Source organism: Aspergillus ambiguus (assembly GCF_047715705.1).
Source record: "Aspergillus ambiguus strain CBS 117.58 unplaced genomic scaffold BDV59scaffold_27, whole genome shotgun sequence".
Taxonomy (NCBI): Eukaryota; Fungi; Ascomycota; class Eurotiomycetes; order Eurotiales; family Aspergillaceae; genus Aspergillus; species Aspergillus ambiguus.
This window is the reverse complement of record NW_027395540.1, coordinates 167,612-186,660: the sequence shown is the minus strand read 5'-3', so window position 1 is coordinate 186,660 and position 19,049 is coordinate 167,612. Positions and strand designations below refer to the sequence as shown.

Genomic DNA, 19,049 nt, shown 5'->3' with positions numbered 1-19,049 from the left:
ATATTTATATATTATCATATCTAACTATTATACTTACGCTAGTTACGCGAAAGTTAAGATTGTGCATTAACTCACACTCTTTAGACTCTGTTTGGCCCTACTCTGAAATCCGTAACGAATCCATTTACTTAGTTGTTGAATCATGGTCAGATGACGTGAGAGTGCACGCTGCTGGGGACCAACCCATGAAAAGTATTGTTCTACATTCTGTCTTGACAAGGGGTAAAGGCTGAGATATCTGCGATTCTAGGGGTGCTAGGTACTTCTGCCCATATAGAGATTCTCGACCAATCGGACGCTGCAAGTGTTAAATATCGAATTTATTAATGCAGTATTATTACCCACTTCGCCTATCACGGAATATCAGACTCGATTATGGATTTAGAGTATTCCAGAATAATATGCGTTTATATGCTAGTCAATGGAGGCTTTACGCCTCTATATTGCCAGACGCAGATATTTCTGCTGCCTATTACGGACAGTAGCGAAGTGTATACACCAAGATGTCCGACTGTTTTACAGGGAAGGGCGAAGGGCCAGTAGGGTTGATCGATTCCCTTATCAAGTGGGCCACTTAGCACCACGAAGAAGCACATTACACCGGAGGTGCGAGTGTCTATACAATATGGCACCAGTCTAGTCGCGCGAGGGCCAATATTGCGCACCAACTTGCACCCTTTAGGTGCAGCCACCCGACTACTGACCGCATATAAGCCACACGCCGGCCGGTTAGTAGTTGGGTGGGTGGCCACCAGCGAATCCCGGCTGTTGTATGTGTTTCTTTTCTTGTTCTTTCTATCAGTAGAACTGAACACTGTATGCGGGCCATGCCTAGACAGAAGGCGAGCCAGCATGCAGCAGCCTTTGTTTTGGCACGACTGGAAACAAAAGCATGAAAAAAGGTCAATAATATATTAGTCTGCGATGACAAGTTATTACAACGCGGGGTTCGGTTATGAACCCATGTAGATGAATGGGGCCCATGAGAGGACGTCGTTATTTCTTGAAACTTTCCTGCTTTTCCTGTATGTCTGAAGACCTTCGTGGAGACAGCATGCGATATTGGACTCGTCACCACGGCTTATCTGCCGGCCCAGCTGTTCGTAAAAGAGTCTGCTTACTTCAACGGCAGCTCTGTCGCTAACCTCCCAAAGTGTCCCGACGACATGAGGGAACCCAATGAGCTGAAAAGCACTGGCGATATGTATGACCTCGTCTAAGAGTTCGTCGGACGAGTTCTCGGCAGTCGAGCATGCAGAGAGATACGCAATTTGAGCTTTCTCGTGCCCAATGAATGACAGATCTCTTACTGTAAGCTGCGAGAGGGCCTCATCTTCTGCCGTGAAGGCAAGCTCTAGAGCGCTTTTTGATGGATCAGTGGCGTTTGAGTAGCCGTGGCACGAGAAATGGATCAGATGGTGCTCGGAGAGCTCTCGCAGAATATCATCGCGCGAGGGGCTATCAAGCCTCGTGTAGGACACTTGATCCTGAAGGCCTTCCCGGATGGAGTCGAGCTCGATGTTCGTCTTCAACGTCTGTCGATCGAGCTTTTCCGGCGCAGACACAAGGAGCATCCTTGGCTCACGGTCGCGAAATGACAAGCGGCGCCTTTCCCGGCAGAATTGGAGCACCTGTAAAGTGGGAATATAACTGGAAATGACGTAGTCCATCGTGCTGCGAGCTGCATCCCCGGCTGCATGCAGGGGAAGAAGTCCCATGTAGCCGCTTGCAACCCACCAGACACGCGGCAGTACAGATGGCGGTTCTTCGGTGCACAAACCTAGTCGAGTAAGTACCGGATGGACGGCCGTCTCCCACAGCCAGTGCAGTATGCTCTGAAGCTCCCGGTTCCGCTGCGGTCTCGTGGTTGGAGCCCCCTTCGACAGCCGGTTATTCCCTATCACTCTCGCGACGTTTGCTTTAAGGTCTTGAAATCGAAGCCGCTCCAGATGCAGGCTGTATATATCATTTTCGGCGACAATTATCGCATCACTCCGCTGCTCTGTAACGTTGAAGACTACTATCGGCCCAAACTTGGCAAATTCAATGTAGGACGCATGCGAAGGAGCCTGATTGAAGTCCCCAAATCCCGGAATTGTACGGATCTTTCCCTCCAAATGCTCAAGTTTTCGTAAGATTTCAGCCCTTTGGGGTCCTGTGGTAGTGATATGGGGCGGGAGTAACCCTGGAGCTTTCCGTCGTCGAGATATCAAGGTTGGCTGATCAGGTTCCGCTGCACTCCAGAATGTAGAGAGAGAGGAACGGGAAAGTTGCCGACGCAGCATAGTATACTCGTCGTGCAATGAGGGATGCGATTCCTCGAGTTTGGAGATGTCGGTCTTCAACCCGATACTGCAGCGAGCTATCACCCCCCTGCCAGCCTCCAATATCTTAAGAGCGTCAAGGGGAGGTTCATTTGCCTGTAGCACGGCAGATGCTGCGTGAGATGTGAAGTGCGATATGTTTTTAAGTAGATGTTGCTGGTCATCTTGACTCAACCACCGTGGAACCAACAATGGGAAGAGCTTCACAACATCTCTCGCCACCGAATTCGCCTGAGTCCACTCTGCATTGGCGATGTAGCAGTCAAAGGCATTTTCCCCAGCTTTGATCCGATCTAGCGGCGGAGAGCTGTCATGGCGTAAGGCCTCGAGGAACAAATCCTGTGGCTTTTTATCCGTCGGAATTATCTGCCTGGTGCGTTCGTAGTTCTTCAGGAACGTGCCACACGTGTTGAGATACATGGCGCGGTTGGGGTGATACTCGGATGCTGTATTGACTGCTTCCCAACTTAGCTTGATCGCTTCCGTTGGATCTGTTGGTTCACCAATGCGCTGGTAAAGAGCCAAGCCGACGCTGAGATTATGGATCAAAATTGAACGATCGTCGTTGTAATGGGAATCGCGTTTTATGGCCTCACGCTGGGCATCGATGGCTGATTTCAAGTCGGATAGATTATCTGTTATCTTAAACCGCGATATGAGAAGCAGATGAAGACTATTAAGGATGCTGGATCCCATCATGTCGTCCTCGGGGACAAGATTCATTGCTTCATTTGCGGCCTCAATCGCCCGATCCAACGTCCACGTATGCATGTTTCTTTCGAACAGGTACCCAAGCTGGTCACTTAAGGCTTTCAGACAGGAAACACGGTACATATAGTTCGGTGGTGCGCTTTCTATGCAGCTCTGCATCAAGTGGATGGCTTCTTCTAGATCGATTAAGCCACCGAGCAGTTCGTATCGACATGTCAACTGAATGCTTAAGGCATATAAGTAATCGATTCGATCAGGCCGATCAAGTGGGGTAAATCCAAGAGCTTTTTCGCTGTACTCGATGGACTTTTCCAGATCGGACAGGGTCCCAAGAACTAGAAATCGCTTTTCTAGAGCGCTGCTCAGGGAATGGAGGCAATACGCGCGCTGTGGGTGATCCAGAGGAACACGATTGAGCGCGTCCTGAGCAAGTTGAATAGATTGATCGATATCAGCTTTCTCCTTTGTACTTTCATATCGGTCTCGAAAACGGTGACTGAGCGTGCACAGTTGACTTGGTCGAGGCGAAGCATACTCTGTCTGACACTGCATTGCTGTTTGTATGATTTCGACCGCTTGCCTGTTATCTTCTAATGATCCTAACCTGATGTACCTGTTGTGAAGATACTCACTCAGGTCTAATAGAAGATCGGCTCTGTGCGGGTCATCGTTTGAAGTAACGTCAACTGCCTGTCTCCCTAGAAGAATAGATTGATCCAAATCATCTAAACTTCCCGTACGCTCAAAACGACTGGCCAGGAAACCGGCCATATGCGACAAATACTGTGCTAGGTCTGGGTCGTCATCATCGGATATGGAGTCCAGTACTTTCTCTGCCAGTTCTATCGCTCTATCCAACAGACCGATATCGTCGTTGAGATCACACCGCAGAGACAAGAGCACGGCAAGCTCATCCCAGAGAATGATCAACCTAGGGTCCTCGGTATCGACTCTGGAAACAGCATCTTCTTCAAGACTGATTGCCTGCTCAAGGTCGGTAATATTGTTATACCGCCGGAACCGGTCTTCCAAATGAAGGCTGAGGTTATGGAGCAAGTGCGGATACCTCTGATGTTCAGTCGGTGTGCACTGTATTGCCTGGTTTGCATGAGTAATCGCATCAGAGAGATCCTGCACGTCTCCTTTAATCAAGAACCGACTTCCGAGCGCGTTGCTGAGGTTCTCGAGGTCAAGGCCGCGATCCAAACCATCGCGACTCAAACCAACCGCTTCGCTTGAACAGTTGATAGCTTTGTCAATATCGGTAGGATCTCCCAGTCTCTCAAATCTGCGCTCGTAGCAGGTCGATAGGTCGTTTAGGTATATCGCCCTGTCAGGGTGATTTGGGGATATGAGTTCTAGCGCCTGTTCACCCATGCGTGTTGCAGTCTCCAAATCGTCCAAGGCTCCAAATTTGGAGAAACGGTAGCCGTGAAGGATGCTCAAGTTGTTCAGGCAGATTGCTTGTGACCCATGATCTGAGCTGCTTATGCGAAGTGCCTCCTGGCCAGCCATAATGGCTCGTTCCAAATCCCCCACGTCTCCCCTGCTTTCAAACCTGTCACCCAAGTAAGTAGCCAGGTTGCTCAAAACCAACATTCGCTCCGTTGGGTGGTGTATTGCCAGGGATGCATCTTCAGTTACCTGGATGGCCTCCGAAATGTCCTGGATTTTACCCAGGGCTTCGAATCTTTCACGAAGGCGACATCCTAGATCGTTGAGGTAGATTGCACGTTCAGCCGGAAGCGAGGCGTGCAAAGCCTGACGCGTAAAGCTGATCGATTCATCGAGATGGGCCGCATCTCCACTTTCACGATATTCAAGTAGTGAATTTCTTCCTCGCCTTGACAAGAGGAAGGCCAAGGAGGAATTGTCGCATACGCCGACGTTCATTGCTATCGAAACGAGTCGAGGGAAAGGGAGCTGAGAACAAATCCGTTGCTTCTCCCAGCTCTGCCCTGGGAGGAAATGTTGGTGTGGAGTCGCAGATTGCGGCGCAGGAGCTGAACAGAAAGAAAAGGTATAGCGCGCTGACTGCCCCTCAGCGTCTATACCCCTGACACGGAGTCCTTTCCTGCGACCGGCTTCCGTTGTCCTGTCTTTGACGCGCACCGTGAAGATCGAAAGCATCGAAGCCCTCGAATCAACAGCGAAACGACGCCGCCATTCACCGTCGTATAGCTGCAGCTATTATCTCGATGATGTCGCCACAGATTGTTCTAGGACATTGTTTCTTCTCACAGGAGGACGTTCAGCTCGCCAGCTTGATCCCAAACATCGATGATATCGACCTGGACTCGCTAGAAAGCGTGTTGCCGGTACAGAGCACGGACTACACAGTTAGGAAGCTTGAAGATGTCACTACCGCTATCAGAGCTACAAATAGTAGCAAGTTCCAAGCATTTCTTTCCCGATTCGCTAGCTGGGATTCTCAGCGTTCTGCCCATGCAAACCTCGACCTGACGGCGCAGAAGGGTCACGTTTACACTTTAAAAAAGCCCTCACAGTGGTTCAGACGTCTCTGTGAGAGGGACGAGGTCCGACGATGGTTGCAGGAACAGATTGAATATGAGAACGAGGTACATTTTGTGGTCGGGCTCTACACTTTGTTTGACGCCGCTGCGTCCGATGACCTGGAGCGGTCATCAAAACACAGCGGAACGGTGTCAGCCCCCATCAGCGCCATCGCCGGTCTACCCACATCCCACCCTGTAAGCATGGGGGGTTCTGCAAGTCGCGAAGGAGCTCGGGGTACAACCCATCGGTGCACCGCACCAGGTGAGCAGATATTTGCAATTCGACTGAAAAGGGTGAAATATCGTACTTGGTATCCACATGATGTCAATGATGCGCGCCTATCCAGGCACAGCCACTGGACTATGGCATCCGATAACCGAAGTTCTGCTGATGAGCATTCCGAAATGGTGGCGGTCTTTCTGGAAGGGTCCACTGACGAGGATGAAGACGCGATGGATCCTGGCTTTGTTGAATTCCATGTTCTCTCTGAATCGTGAGACAGGTTCCCTTCTTTTCTGAGATGGTCTCACTTGTGGCAATCGTCAGGAAAAGAATGAATTGAAAGGAAGAAAAATGGGGGAATTAATATGGATATATGGAAGATGAACAGGAGCTGTCCAGATCTGCGCCTCATTGTGTTCAGCCGGTACCAAGTCAGAAGCATAGCTACAAGATGATATATATATTTGTTGCCTACCAACACTACGCTCGATGTAATTCGATGAAAACAACGCTTTCCTTCCGCTCAATGGTTCTGCTCTGGCACCGAGACAGCCTTGCCGCAGAAATCACGGGTGAGTTCGTTCGCCAAGCTGTTATCGATTGGCTATTTAGGATATGGTGTTGGCCCATGTAAGCGCTAACGTCTGAGCTGGTGCATACTATCACAGTTCTCACAATTCTTGTAGCAAGTAAACATCACTGTGAAATGTAAAAGTAGGCGCGTCCAACCGTTTATACTGATCTATATGTCGAGGTGAGATCACAACATCTGTCTCCCAACTATGGTATTGCTATACCAGGGTTGTCGGCATGGATAGCACATGCAGGGCGAGCTAGGCGCTCTTTTGTCCTGCGGCGCAGAACCACTGTGACTTTCAGCCAATGGATATTGTACACGCAGCGATTGCAGCCGGCTTTCCCAGGAGACGTCGTGTCTTGGAGAGGCTTCCAAAATATATAAATATATCTATGGGCTGTGTCTGAGAGCAGAAATTCAAGCATTATATCCCAAGAAAAGAACTATATTCCCAACTGTCCTCCTTCTTCCCCTCAATGCAGATGGCTTCACCCACGAGGACTCCTAGGAACAGAAGATTATTCACATGTCCGTGTTGCTTGACGTCAATTAAGTGCATAAAGGCGTTGAGGGAGCACCAGAATATTTTAGACCATAAGCTGCCTTGCGCTGAATGCCCGAGAAAGTTCGTCGACTCTGCTGCTTTGGAGCAGCATAGTAGCGAAGTACACAGAAAATCTGCAAAACCCCAGAGAAAGGCTCGCTTTGGCACTCCGGCAACAGGACAGCCCTCCAGTGTGATGAGGTTTCATGACTTCACTGCTACCTTGCTCTCCGTAACAGACAGCTTGAACGCGGCCGCTGTTGGTAAGACGCTTCTGAGCACCCCTCTCTGTTACTGTATATACTAACCTAAGACAGATGACGAGACATCCATCATTTCCTTTGGGCAGCGCCAATCTCACCGCCCCCCGACAATACTAGAACCTACTATTGGTATTCCGGCAACAGGGCAGCCCTCCAGTGCGACGAGGCCTCATAGATCCAACGATACCTTGCTCTCTATAATTGGTAAGACGCTCCTAGGAATCTGCATGTCTTCGTACATACTAAGTCGAGACAGCGGCTGGGTTATCCGGCGATTCCTTTGGCAGCACCAGCATCGCCATCCCCTAACTATGCTCGATCCTGCTGAGCAGGCGATAATCTTTCAAGCCCTTCGTGCGAGCTGTCACCCACCCGATCGACGTCAAGCACAAGGATATATGATGCTATCTCCACCTCTACATGACACAAAACGCGCGCCTCGAAGCTCTATTCAGATACGGGACTTTCGTGAGACACCCGGATCAGACTTGGGCCAGCTGCCTGAGAAGAGACAAGCAATCGTTATTGACTGTGAGATGGTCGAGGTCGAGGGCAGACGGAATGAATTGGCTTCTCTGAGTGCTATTGATTTTCTTACTGGGGAGGTACTGATCGACAATCTCGTCTGTCCAGTATCCACAGTGACTGATTGGAGAAGTGATGTTAGTGGCGTGAAGCCTGACGCGATGGAGCTCGCTGTCGCAACGAACCAGGCGCTTTATGGGTGGCAAGAGGCACGCCAGGCATTGTGGATACATGCTGATAGCGAGACTGTGTTTGTTGGGCACTCTCTCAACCATGATTTGGATGTGTTGGGGATTCTGCATCACCGGGTGGTTGATTCTTCCATACTAACTAGCCAAGCTACGTTTCCAGAGTGCCCTCCGAACAGGCCCCTGAAGCGACTATGGGCCTTGAAGAAATTGACAAAAGCCTTCTTGGGGTGCGATATCCATACGAGCCTAGAGGGGCACAGTTCTTTGGAGGATGCTTTTGCAACGCGGGAGGTTGTGTTATGTTGTCTCAGAAACCCTGGGCTTTTGAGGACGTGGGCGGACGATGCTGGAAAAGAATGGGTAGCAGAGAAGGAACGAAACAAAGAAAGAAGGAGAAGAGGAAGGAAGACCAAGTGTACCTATATAACATGAACAACCTGTATGTCTGATGATAATAATTGCAAACGCAGCTTCTGGTGGAGGAAATTGAGAGTATTCCAAATGAGCAACCCGGTTGCTCACCCGAGCGGCACCTACCCGCCTTTGGACCGCGTTGAAGCCACACGCTGGCTGTAGTATAGATTTTGTTCAAAGACAATAACAAGTACATACGACCATAGGGTGTGGAGAACAGGGCTTCCCGTCCGCTCAGCCGTACTTAAGCCACACGCCGGCCGGTTAGTAGTTGGGTGGGTGACCACCAGCGAATCCCGGCTGTTGTATGTTTTTGTGATGTCTTTTTGCTACCTGACGCAGGCAGGGTCTGGCGCCATCATCGACGGCGGCGGTGAAACCCCTTCAGATGTTGAACGACAGGGTCCTCAGTTGGTCAAGATGATCTTCCGGGGGTGCAGGGTGTTTCCTCTTGGTTGGCCTCTTCGCCTGGGTGATCTGGGCCTCCCGAAGGAGAGAGTCCATTGTAAAAAATTGCCGAAAAAGGATATTTCGCAGAGAAAGAAACGTATCAGATCCAGGGCGTTGGGACCATAATGGCTGCGCAACACATAAGTGGAGGAAGATTGAAATGCAATTGGAAGACCCCAGTGTTTATTAGGATTGGGGAGAAATATTAATTGCCTGGAATATACAAACTGATTCGAACTTGGCCGAATATATTCTTTGAGATGTATGGGAGGAGTGTACGAGTAGACGGTTGTATTGATTGTATGAGGATACGTCACCGCCACGGATGACTTCCACCTGCTGAGCCACCGACCAACATTCTTCCAACCGCCTCACCCATCATGGCCGACCTCGATCGCGTCCCCTCCACCACAGCCTATGTGGTCGCCACGGCGATCATCGCCGGAGTGACCGGTTATTTCCTCGGACAGGGCTCGTCTTTGGGTCTGTTTTCCGTCAAGGAGAAGGAGGGGTGGCCGAACAGCTACAATGTCAAGGTGCGCCGCGACTCCTCGGACGAGGAATCCGACGAGGAGGAAGAAGAGGAATCCGATAGCGAAGAGGAAGGCGACGGCGGCGAGCTGGCCAGCTTCGACAACAACAACGAGGAGGTGAAGTTGGTGTTGGTGGTGAGGACTGATCTGGGGATGACGAAGGGTGAGTTTTTTCTGCGCCTCCGCCGTCCTGTACGATGCGCATCATCATATCAAATGACAACATTTTTTCCTCTACGGGTGCCCCGTACGCAATGATTAAGAACAGTCGTTAACCGTCTATATGATGACAGGCAAAATCGCCGCCCAATGCTCCCATGCCACCCTTGCCTGTTACAAATACCTGACGACGTACACGCCGAACTCGCCGATCCTGCGCCGCTGGGAACGTCAGGGACAAGCGAAGATTGCGCTGCAGATCAAGTCGGAGGAGGAACTGCAGTTGCTGCAGGCGCAGGCCATGAGTCTGGGGCTCTGCGCGCGAGTGATCCAGGACGCTGGTCGCACGCAGATTGCCAGCGGGAGTCGGACCGTGCTGGGTGTTCTGGGGCCCAAGAGCGTGGTGGACAGCGTTACGGGGCATTTGAAGTTGTTGTGAGAAGCGAGCGCTTACGCGATATGTACATCTACTGCTAGATAGCTATGGGAATGTTGGCCTGTCATGGTTTTTCCCTAACCTCACTAGCCAACGGCCAGTCGGTGAAGAGACTAGGAATATGACGCCGTCAACCGCCAGGGACTCCGGCCGAGCTCACCGATCCGGAGAAAGGGAGCTCAAGACCGGAGCGAACCCCCAGCGCTGACCTTTAATCTGAGATCTGTCGACCGGAAATAAAAACCACCAAGCATGAAGAATCAGTGGCTCCTTAAGTCGTCGAACTGTCCAGCAATCAACCGAAACACAGAGGACCAAGCCTCGTGAGAGGAATGGGCTCCGTGGACGGGATCGCTGGACACAGATCCGTGGTGTGTTGAAGAAGAAGAAAAAGGAAGAAGACGGGGAGGGAAAAAAAAAAAGGCTTTTTATCGCGGTGCCAAGACGGCGCTAAACCTTGCCGAGGATGGGGCTCTGCTGAGTCAGCACGGGACCGCCTCCCAGACTCAGAAGCCATCAGAAGGTCTCATCTATCTACTCTCTCATTTCTCTGCTCTCTACCACCACGGGTCATTCTGCCCTCACTTTCCTTCCCCCCCATCTGTCGCCACCATGGCCGACGCCCTCTCCATCGAACAAAATAACAAAATCCGCGTGGCGCTGGGGTTGAAGCCTCTCCCCGTCCCCGGTCAGGACGCCACCGACGGCCCCGTCTTTAAGGATTCCGACGACGATTCGAGTTCCGGCTCCGACGATGACGAACCCGCAAGCACCCTGGAAACGCGGGAGGCCGCCGCATCGTCCAACTGGAAGAAACTGCAGGATGAGGCCGAGGCGAAGCGCAAGCGGGAGGAACGCACCGCCGCCATCAAGAAGGCGCGTGACCAGGCGCAGCGGAATATGAAGCTCGAGGGGACGACTCTGGGTGAAGCCGCCGATGCCGATATGGACACCAAGACCTGGCTGCTGCAGTCGAAGAAACGCCAGAAAAAGATCGAGAAGGAGCGGGCGCGCAAACTCGCCGAGGAGCTGGAGGAGCGCGAGCGTGCGGCGGAGTATTCGGCGGCGGATCTGGCCGGGTTGAAGGTAGGACACGAAGCGGGGGCGTTTGAAGGAGGCGAGGAGCACATCCTGACGCTCAAGGATACCACGGTCGACGAAAACGAGGAGGAAGGCGATGTACTGGAGAACATTGATCTGCGGGAGAGGGAGAGGGTTGCGGAGAAGCTGGAGCTCAAGAAGCGCAAGCCCGTCTACGATCCTACGGAGGAGAACACCGGGATCCTCGCCCAGTATGACGAGGAGATCGAAGGCAAGAAGCGGAAGCGGTTTACGCTCGATGCACAAGGATCAACTATGGAAGAGCGGGAGGCCAAACGACAGGAGGTATCGGACAAGTTGAAGAAGAACATCGTGAACCTGGACTTTACGGAGGAATCGACTCCCATCTCGGATTACATGGACGTGAGCGAGGTGAAGATCAAGAAGCCCAAGAAGAAGAAGACCAAGGCGACCAAAAAGCGAGCTGTGCTCGATGAGGACGAGGTCTTCCCTACGACCGAATCGACCGGCACACCGAACGACACGGCGATGGAGGTAGATACCACTAACGGAGAGCCTCTTCCCACGCCTGCGCCCCGGAAATGGGCGAGCGAGGATGTTTCCTTCGTGGATGATGACGATCTACAAGCGTCTCTGACCCGCCAGAGACGTGCTGCGTTCAAGAAACGCCAGAAGATGCGTCCGGAAGATCTCGCACGACAGCTACGAGAGGAGAGTTCTCAAACGCCGATGGAGGTCAGCACGCCGGGTGAGGAAGAGGAAGAGCCGGGCCTGGTGATCGATGAAACATCGGAGTTCGTCTCCAACCTGCAGAAACCGACGATCCCCGAACGTCGCGAGCGACAGACGACCACGCCTGCCGACGAAGCTCGAGCGAAGACCGAAGAACCGGAGATCAAGGAAGAAGTTGACGAGGGAGGCGATGTGGATATGGAGCGAACCTACAATGACATCGAGGATGACGAGGACCTTGCCGAGCGCATCAAGCGCGAGGAGTCCCAAGCGAACCAGCAGATCAGCGGGACTGGGTTGGAAGAAGAGGCCACTCTCAACGAAGGTCTGGGAGCGACGCTGTCGATGTTGAAGCAGCGTGGTCTGGTGAAAGACTCGGATGCCGCGGACCACAACTCGCTGGTTCGGGATCGTCAGCGGTTCATTCAGGAGAAACACCGGCTTGAGACCGAAGCGGAGAGACGAGCCCGTCAGCAGCGTGAGCGTGACCGGGCGTCTGGCAAACTGGATCGGATGTCGGCCCGGGAGCGCGAGGAATATGCGCGGTGGGAGAACAAGCAGCGGGATCAGCAGGATGCGCGCCACATGGCGGAGGTGTTCAACCGGGAATACAAGCCGGATGTGCAGTTGCGGTATATCGACGAGTATGGTCGGTCGATGAACCAGAAGGAGGCGTTCAAGCACCTGAGTCACCAGTTCCACGGCAAGGGCAGCGGGAAGATGAAGACGGAGAAGCGACTGAAGAAGATCGAGGAGGAGAAGAAACGGGAAGCGATGAGCGCGCTGGACAGCAGTCAACATACGGGGATGAACAACGCGATGGGGGCTCAGGCGCGGAAGAACCGGCAGGCGGGAGTGCGACTGGGGTAGAGTACTTTTACGAATTAATTATGGTACCTAGATATGCAATTGAATCATGTACAGTGATGGTTTCTCTAGATTAATCTGATACTGGTAGATCCATTCGAGCCATTCGTGGAGACGGTGTTCTGACAGCAATGAGGATCTCGGAGGCATGTCCGACGGAGTACTGGGGCCGATGGTGTACTGAGTGAACTAGTGAGATGTCGAGTCGGACTTGGCGTGTGGGGGAATGTTGGAGATGTGAGCAGAACAGAGATACCTTACGAGATCTTCTATATACGTATATATAAATCTAAAAATAATATATAGATGGAATATAGTCATAAAGATACATCTTATACATATCATTTCCCTAGTTTCTATATATCTCTATATACCTGCGAAGTCCTGTATACTCCATACGTCTCTGCATCCTCAGGCCACCACGGGAAAAATTGCTCCAAAAGGGTTCACCGAAGCGGATGGCACCATCGCCGATCCGGCAGGTGTAGCCTTGTACCTCTACATAGTAATTCCTACCACAGGTACCTCTACTGAATCCTGAGTAGACCGTATGTATTAGTATGGACTCTACATAGGAATATAAAATTATACACAATTATTCTGACTGCAGTTCTAACAATAATAATAAATTGTATAACTAGTATATTATAATATTATAATTATAATAGTGTTATCCCGGGATCTCCCTAGTCCGATCGTCAATTCACATGAGTCAAAAAAAACACTCCCGCAGCATCTCCGACTTTCTGTCCCATATTTATTTCCTCCCCCTTCATCCATCCCATTCTCCATCCATCTCCATCTCCATCCTTCCCCCCATCTGGGTTTAATTGGTTCTTTTCATTCTCTTCTTCTTCCTCCTCTTTCTCCTCTCTCCTCATCTGCTCCCAAGCTATCTCCGCAATGCTCTCCACCTCCCTCAGAGTCTCCGGCCGCAGAGTCGCCGCGCGTGACACCAACCTGCGCATCATCGTCGGCGCCAGACACGCCTCGGCTTGGTCCAATGTGCCTCAGGGTCCTCCCGTAAGCTTTTTCGGCCTCTCCCGAAGCTCTGTCCTGCCTCAATGGTCCACTGATCCCTCCCTAGGATGCCATCCTGGGTATCACCGAGGCCTTCAAGGCCGACTCTTTCAAGGAGAAGATCAACCTCGGTGTTGGCGCTTACCGTAAGAATTGATTGATTTCCCCCTTGTCGGTCGATCCCGATGGAATCCGAGCTCGTCTAATCCTCCATCTCTCTCCATAGGTGATGACAAGGGCAAGCCCTACGTCCTCCCCTCCGTCCGCGCCGCCGAGGACAAGGTCGTCGCCTCCCGCCTCGATAAGGAATACGCCGGCATCACCGGTATCCCTACCTTCACCAAGGCCGCCTCCGAGCTGGCCTATGGCAAGGACTCGCCCGTCCTCAAGGATGACCGTCTCGTCATCACCCAGACCATCTCCGGCACCGGTGCCCTGAGAATCGGCGGTGCTTTCCTTCAGCGCTTCTACCCCCACGCGAAGAAGGTCTACCTCCCCACCCCTAGCTGGGCCAACCATGCCGCCGTCTTCAAGGACTCCGGCCTCGAGGTCGAGAAGTACCGTTACTACAACAAGGACACCATCGGTCTCGACTTCGACGGCCTCATTGCCGACATCAAGGCTGCCCCCAACAACAGCATCATCCTGCTCCACGCCTGCGCTCACAACCCCACCGGTGTCGACCCGACCCAGGACCAATGGCGCCAGATCAGCAACGTTATGAAGGAGAAGGGCCACTTTGCCTTCTTCGACATGGCCTACCAGGGCTTTGCCAGCGGTAACGCCGACCGTGACGCCTTCGCGCCCCGTCACTTCGTCCAGGAGGGTCACAACATCGCCCTGTGCCAGAGCTTCGCTAAGAACATGGTATTACTCCGCCACCTCATGATCCTCGAGGCCCAATGGACTAACCGGAGTAGGGTCTCTACGGTGAGCGTGTCGGTGCCTTCTCCCTCGTCTGCGAATCCGCCGAGGAGAAGAAGCGCGTGGAGTCGCAGATCAAGATCCTCATCCGTCCCTTCTACTCGAACCCTCCCGTCCATGGTGCCCGCATCGCCTCGACCATCATGAACGACGCCGAGCTGAACCAGCAGTGGCTCGGTGAGGTCAAGGGTATGGCCGACCGCATCATTGAGATGCGTGCTCTCCTGAAGAAGAACCTCGAGGACCTGGGCAGCAAGCACGACTGGTCCCACATCACCAACCAGGTAAGCAATTCTGTTCCATCGACTTGGACCGTGCTTACGCACTGATCCCTTCCTAGATCGGCATGTTCGCCTACACTGGCCTCAAGCCTGAGCAGATGGATGCTCTGGCCAAGGAGCACTCCGTCTACGCCACCAAGGACGGCCGTATCTCCGTCGCTGGTATCACCTCTGGCAACGTCAAGAGACTGGCCGAGTCCATCTTCAAGGTTACTGGTTAAATGAAAGCGCGTCAACGGATGCTCTTCCGTGATACATAGATCGTTGTACTGATATCCGAATCTGTCATATTAGCATATTGTTACGAATTAGTTGGAATGTTGGGTGGTCATACAATTCTGGCCGAATACAATAAAAGCCTTGTTCACCGTCACGTATCCCTAGTAGATGAAGCACCCTAGACTACATTCCAGCAATATCCGAGGCTTGCATGAGTCCGCTTTAGCGGCATAGTACCCAAGCTCTTACGTGAGGGGCGTGTGGAGGGCGAATCGGAAGCTGATACGAGCCGGCGCATTTAGAACCACTATGGCGACAAGTGGAGTTCGTCCTCAACAACTGCTCCATCGCAACCGAGGTTCTATCATGATTGAAGATACATAAACCTGTCGTCTGTCCCGCTGGGTAGAAAATTTCATTCACACTTAGTTCACTCTCCAGCAGCCATTCTCAGTCAACATGGGTTCCGTCGAGTGGCAGCCCCTAGTGGCCAATAAACAGTATCTCCGCCATGGAATGGTCCCCGACGAGTGGAAAATCCCTAAAGATCTGTTGCTGGACTTACAGAGAGAAGGAACTTTCGATGTGCGCAAAAATGACCTGGTCCGAGACTATGTCGTGCACCAAACCGGGATTCTGTCCCCACGCGAGCTAGAGATCACTGAGAGATATACTCCGTCCGACTTGATTTCAGCAATGGCAGAGGGTACCTTGACGACGTCGGAGGTGACGCTGGCGTACTGTAAACGAGCTGCGGTTGCTGACCAGCTAGTATGTAGCTCTGCCCCCGCTGTATGCAGAAGACTGATACAGGCTAGGTCTCGTGCCTCACGGAGACCATGTATGCTGAAGCCCAGGCACGAGCTCGGTATCTTGACGATTTACGGGCACAGGGTCGATCGGCCGGACCGCTTCACGGCCTCCCAGTGAGTATCAAAGATAACTTTCACTACAAGGGTACCGAGGCTACCATTGGGATGGTCTCCTTCCTAGATGAAGTCTCAAGCCAGAACTCGCCTCTCGTCGATATCCTCCTGGAACTGGGTGCGGTCATATACTGCAAGACAAACGTTCCCCAGACCATGATGGTAAGGGTATTCTTTCCTCTGTATGGGCCCAGCTCTAATGCGTGTATCCTGCAGACCACCGATACTCATAACAATGTCTTTGGACGCACGCTGAACCCACGGAATACAACCCTGGGTGCTGGAGGATCTAGCGGCGGCGAGGCCGCGTTAATCGCTCTCCGGGGTTCGCCTCTAGGTGTTGGAACTGATATCGGCGGTACGTTTCTCGACCAGTGTCAAACAATGTTTTCGCTAATGCTGTTCAGGGTCCGTCCGAATTCCAGCCCTCTGCTGCGGAACGTACGGATTCAGACCCAGTGCCTCCAGAATTCCCAACGGGGGGATGCGAATTTGCACTGCCAGTGGAATGAAATTCATTCTCTCCTGCGCCGGGCCATTGTCACTCGATCTTGATAGTCTTGAATTATTCGTCAGGTCCGTCTTGAACGCACGTCCTGCTCTTTACGACTCCACGGTTATCGACGTCCCCTGGCGAACTGCGGAAATAAAGCCGAGGTTGAGGATTGGGGTCGTCCCCGAGGATCCTGCTTTCCCTCTCCATCCCCCGGTACGGAGAATCCTGGCGGAGGCGACAGCAAAACTGGATAGAGCAGGCCATGAGATAATTCCTTTAAGTGCAGAGGAATGTCAGATATTGGCCGTGAATGCAGTAGCATGGAAAATCTTCCAGCTTGATGATACCGCCCTGAAGCACGTTTTATCGACCAGCGAGCCTATCGTTCCCGCAATGCATCACATTAAAAAACAGGGTGAGGTGCTGCGGCAGTTCTACAAATCAGCCTTGCCGGACTTGAGTCATCTCGATCGACTCGGGCAACTGGCTTTCCTCAATACTAGGAGGGCAGAGCTTCGTGAGACTTATAGGAAGATGTGGGGACGGCTTGGACTGGATGTGTGTATCTCACCATCGGCTCAGAGCACGGCTGTCCCGCATGACACGTTCGGGCTGCCGCCGTATACGGGCTTTTTGAATACTCTGGATGTGCGTGTTTGTACCTTGTCGTCCGGTTCTTAGGCTGACTAGTTCCTGGTTTAGTATCCCGCTTGTGTGATCCCATTCGGTCAAGTGAGCCAGCTAGATGCCCCGGAGCTGTTTAAGCTTGGAGACGGACAGATAGGCCCTGAATGTAAGTTACCTACATGCTTTCTGTTACTATGATTGCTTACTTTGACAGACAACTTTGAACTGCTGGAGGACGCTCCGGGCTCAATCCAGGTGTTCACCACTACTATGCGTGATGAAGACTGTTTGCAGATGGCCAGGCAGATTGATAACTGCTTGAAAGAGGAAAATAAGGCGTGAGGGGGGTGTGTGAGACGCAATGTGGGCAATGTCGGTACTAAATGTATATTCAGATGGAAACACCAGAAATAATCCGTATGGATGTAATAAACTTCCTTGTGTCAACGACCTCTAGTATACGCAGTAAGAACTAACCCCATCCAGCGTAGCCGTCTCTCATATGTACCTCCACATCTCCAACCATCAGACCCACGCAATTTCTTCCCCTCCGACGCCAGCATACAATTCCAGCTATTGTCTTTCCGATTCTACTCCCTTTAAAATGCCTTCAATAGCTTGCGATCGATGTCATTCCCTCAAGTCCCGCTGTCTGGCGGGCCCTGCAGGGGCTTGTTATCGCTGCTATCGTCTCCATCACCCCTGTACCTATACCCGACAACGAGACAAACCTGGTCGCAAGCCCAGGGTATCTGCCAGGCCTTCATCATCTCCCCATAACGAACAGTCTTTATCACCATCATCGACTTCCTCGGCTTGTTCTCCTTCCGCTTCAACCCACACTAGCGATAATGATCCCATGCCGCAGGAACCGGCTTTGATGGCCATCCTGCATCGTGAGGGTCTAGTGTCTCGTGTCTCGGAATATACCGCCCTTCAAATATGCAATTTCTTTTCTATTGGCCCATTATTGAGCCGAGAGCTGTGCCAAATGATTCGATCTCGCCTGAGAGATGCTCCAATCCTTTTGCTCAGGCCTTACGCAACTGTCGCCCGAGTTTACCTGCGTCGTATCGGTAACCAGACACCATACAACGATACGGATCTGTCGAGTTCTGCGTCTGCGTTACAGACCCTTCGAAACTCACAGATCGCCAGACCGGAGCAGGCGGGGAGCTTCCTCGCGCTCGGATTGAGCCTAGTGACCTTCCATCGACTGATCTCGGGGGTTTCAGCCAGCACCATTTGCCGATACACCCTGTCCGTGGTGAGGCCTTATTACTATGCCGACGAGCTCAGTAGCTCAGATTCTATGGAACTCACATGTCTTGTATTTCTGGATACCACCCAATCGTTGTTCCGGGCACAAATCCCCGTTATCCAATATCAAGTCCGAGATCCTTACATGGTAGATCAGCATGCGGGTCTTTGTGGACCTCTTCTGCCTCTTCTATACCGCATATGTCTTCTTGCTGCCGCTGTCAGGACCGATACTCACCAGCTACCCTCCCCCACCTACTTTGATAGTCTTACGGAAGAGGTCAATGCATGGGCCCCCAGCATCTCGAAAGACGCTCTAGATCGATTTTCTCGAGAAGAGATGTACCTCTTAGTCACGCAGGCCAGTCTGCACCGTACTGCAGCCCTTCTCATCTTGCATCGACTGAGATATCCCTTTGGAAAAAAGGATAAGGAGGCCGAAGCTCTGTCAGCCTCGATCATTACAGAAACTACCCATTGCCTGACCGTCGCTAATCGATTCCCCCCAAATATGACCTTGATCTTCCTGGTTGCAGGCGCAGAAGTCCACGATGCTGAGGGAAGACAACATATCCTGTCTCTAATCAACAAGATCTTGGGAGCAAGCTTCTACCCCTTTATCGCCAACCTACGTATGTTTCTCGCTCGTGCTTGGGCCGGCCGAGACCATGGAACGACACGATACTTGTTCCGTCTATTTGAGAAGGATCTTGAACTCAGCATTCCTCTCTGATCGTGTGACGACCATTTTACTTGATCTGACTTGCGA

At 52.0% G+C, this 19,049-nt stretch overlaps 8 protein-coding genes across 8 annotated transcripts; 7 read left to right on the top strand and 1 right to left on the bottom strand.

Annotated features, from left to right (window-relative positions):
* Nucleotides 1–953: 953 nt before the first annotated feature.
* Nucleotides 954–4,550, bottom strand: BDV59DRAFT_203818 (CHAT domain-containing protein; the record flags this gene model as incomplete). The annotated part of the gene is made up of 1 exon (XM_073694329.1): nucleotides 954–4,550. One exon carries the CDS (start codon nucleotides 4,548–4,550, stop codon nucleotides 954–956), a length of 3,597 nt encoding a protein of 1,198 aa, XP_073545859.1.
* Nucleotides 4,551–5,130: 580 nt separating this feature from the next.
* BDV59DRAFT_183209 (uncharacterized protein) lies at nucleotides 5,131–6,225 on the top strand. Its single transcript, XM_073690457.1, has one exon. The coding sequence runs from the start codon at nucleotides 5,234–5,236 to the stop codon at nucleotides 6,047–6,049; it is 816 nt and encodes a 271-aa protein (XP_073545858.1). The 5' UTR covers nucleotides 5,131–5,233; the 3' UTR covers nucleotides 6,050–6,225.
* Nucleotides 6,226–6,783: 558 nt separating this feature from the next.
* Nucleotides 6,784–8,322, top strand: BDV59DRAFT_183208 (putative RNA exonuclease; the record flags this gene model as incomplete). Its single annotated transcript, XM_073690456.1, has 2 exons — nucleotides 6,784–7,158; nucleotides 7,213–8,322. Coding segments are annotated over exons 1-2 (1,420 nt in total), but the record flags the coding sequence as incomplete, so codon positions are not given.
* A 738-nt stretch (nucleotides 8,323–9,060) lies between these two features.
* BDV59DRAFT_74025 (aminoacyl-tRNA hydrolase PTH2) lies at nucleotides 9,061–10,236 on the top strand. The gene is made up of 2 exons (XM_073697007.1): nucleotides 9,061–9,434; nucleotides 9,565–10,236. The coding sequence occupies exons 1-2, from the start codon at nucleotides 9,119–9,121 to the stop codon at nucleotides 9,867–9,869; spliced, it is 621 nt and encodes a 206-aa protein (XP_073545856.1). The 5' UTR covers nucleotides 9,061–9,118; the 3' UTR covers nucleotides 9,870–10,236.
* A 180-nt stretch (nucleotides 10,237–10,416) lies between these two features.
* On the top strand, nucleotides 10,417–12,775 carry BDV59DRAFT_183206 (U4/U6-U5 snRNP complex subunit SNU66). The gene has a single exon (XM_073690455.1). The coding sequence runs from the start codon at nucleotides 10,479–10,481 to the stop codon at nucleotides 12,528–12,530; it is 2,052 nt and encodes a 683-aa protein (XP_073545855.1). The 5' UTR covers nucleotides 10,417–10,478; the 3' UTR covers nucleotides 12,531–12,775.
* A 488-nt stretch (nucleotides 12,776–13,263) lies between these two features.
* On the top strand, nucleotides 13,264–15,125 carry BDV59DRAFT_183202 (putative aspartate aminotransferase). The gene is made up of 5 exons (XM_073690454.1): nucleotides 13,264–13,550; nucleotides 13,615–13,693; nucleotides 13,774–14,414; nucleotides 14,468–14,755; nucleotides 14,812–15,125. The coding sequence occupies exons 1-5, from the start codon at nucleotides 13,431–13,433 to the stop codon at nucleotides 14,971–14,973; spliced, it is 1,290 nt and encodes a 429-aa protein (XP_073545854.1). The 5' UTR covers nucleotides 13,264–13,430; the 3' UTR covers nucleotides 14,974–15,125.
* Nucleotides 15,126–15,430: 305 nt separating this feature from the next.
* On the top strand, nucleotides 15,431–17,362 carry BDV59DRAFT_203813 (putative general amidase; the record flags this gene model as incomplete). The annotated part of the gene is made up of 6 exons (XM_073694328.1): nucleotides 15,431–15,742; nucleotides 15,790–16,059; nucleotides 16,114–16,255; nucleotides 16,305–17,041; nucleotides 17,096–17,186; nucleotides 17,235–17,362. The coding sequence occupies 6 exons, from the start codon at nucleotides 15,431–15,433 to the stop codon at nucleotides 17,360–17,362; spliced, it is 1,680 nt and encodes a 559-aa protein (XP_073545853.1).
* A 649-nt stretch (nucleotides 17,363–18,011) lies between these two features.
* BDV59DRAFT_194548 (uncharacterized protein) lies at nucleotides 18,012–19,013 on the top strand (the record flags this gene model as incomplete). Its single annotated transcript, XM_073692419.1, has 1 exon — nucleotides 18,012–19,013. The coding sequence occupies one exon, from the start codon at nucleotides 18,012–18,014 to the stop codon at nucleotides 19,011–19,013; it is 1,002 nt and encodes a 333-aa protein (XP_073545852.1).
* Between the last annotated feature and the right edge of the window lie 36 nt (nucleotides 19,014–19,049).

What these genes read in the sequence shown, in the direction of transcription:
- BDV59DRAFT_183206 (XM_073690455.1), top strand. Translation starts at nt 10,479, where the DNA reads ATGGCCGACGCCCTCTCCATCGAACAAAATAACAAAATCCGCGTGGCG.
- BDV59DRAFT_183209 (XM_073690457.1), top strand. Translation starts at nt 5,234, where the DNA reads ATGATGTCGCCACAGATTGTTCTAGGACATTGTTTCTTCTCACAGGAG.
- BDV59DRAFT_183202 (XM_073690454.1), top strand. Translation starts at nt 13,431, where the DNA reads ATGCTCTCCACCTCCCTCAGAGTCTCCGGCCGCAGAGTCGCCGCGCGT. An exon ending in ATGTGCCTCAGGGTCCTCCC is followed by an intron (nt 13,551 to 13,614) that starts GTAAGCTTTTTC and finishes ATCCCTCCCTAG; the next exon opens with GATGCCATCCTGGGTATCAC. An exon ending in AGAGCTTCGCTAAGAACATG is followed by an intron (nt 14,415 to 14,467) that starts GTATTACTCCGC and finishes TAACCGGAGTAG; the next exon opens with GGTCTCTACGGTGAGCGTGT.
- BDV59DRAFT_74025 (XM_073697007.1), top strand. Translation starts at nt 9,119, where the DNA reads ATGGCCGACCTCGATCGCGTCCCCTCCACCACAGCCTATGTGGTCGCC. An exon ending in TGATCTGGGGATGACGAAGG is followed by an intron (nt 9,435 to 9,564) that starts GTGAGTTTTTTC and finishes ATATGATGACAG; the next exon opens with GCAAAATCGCCGCCCAATGC.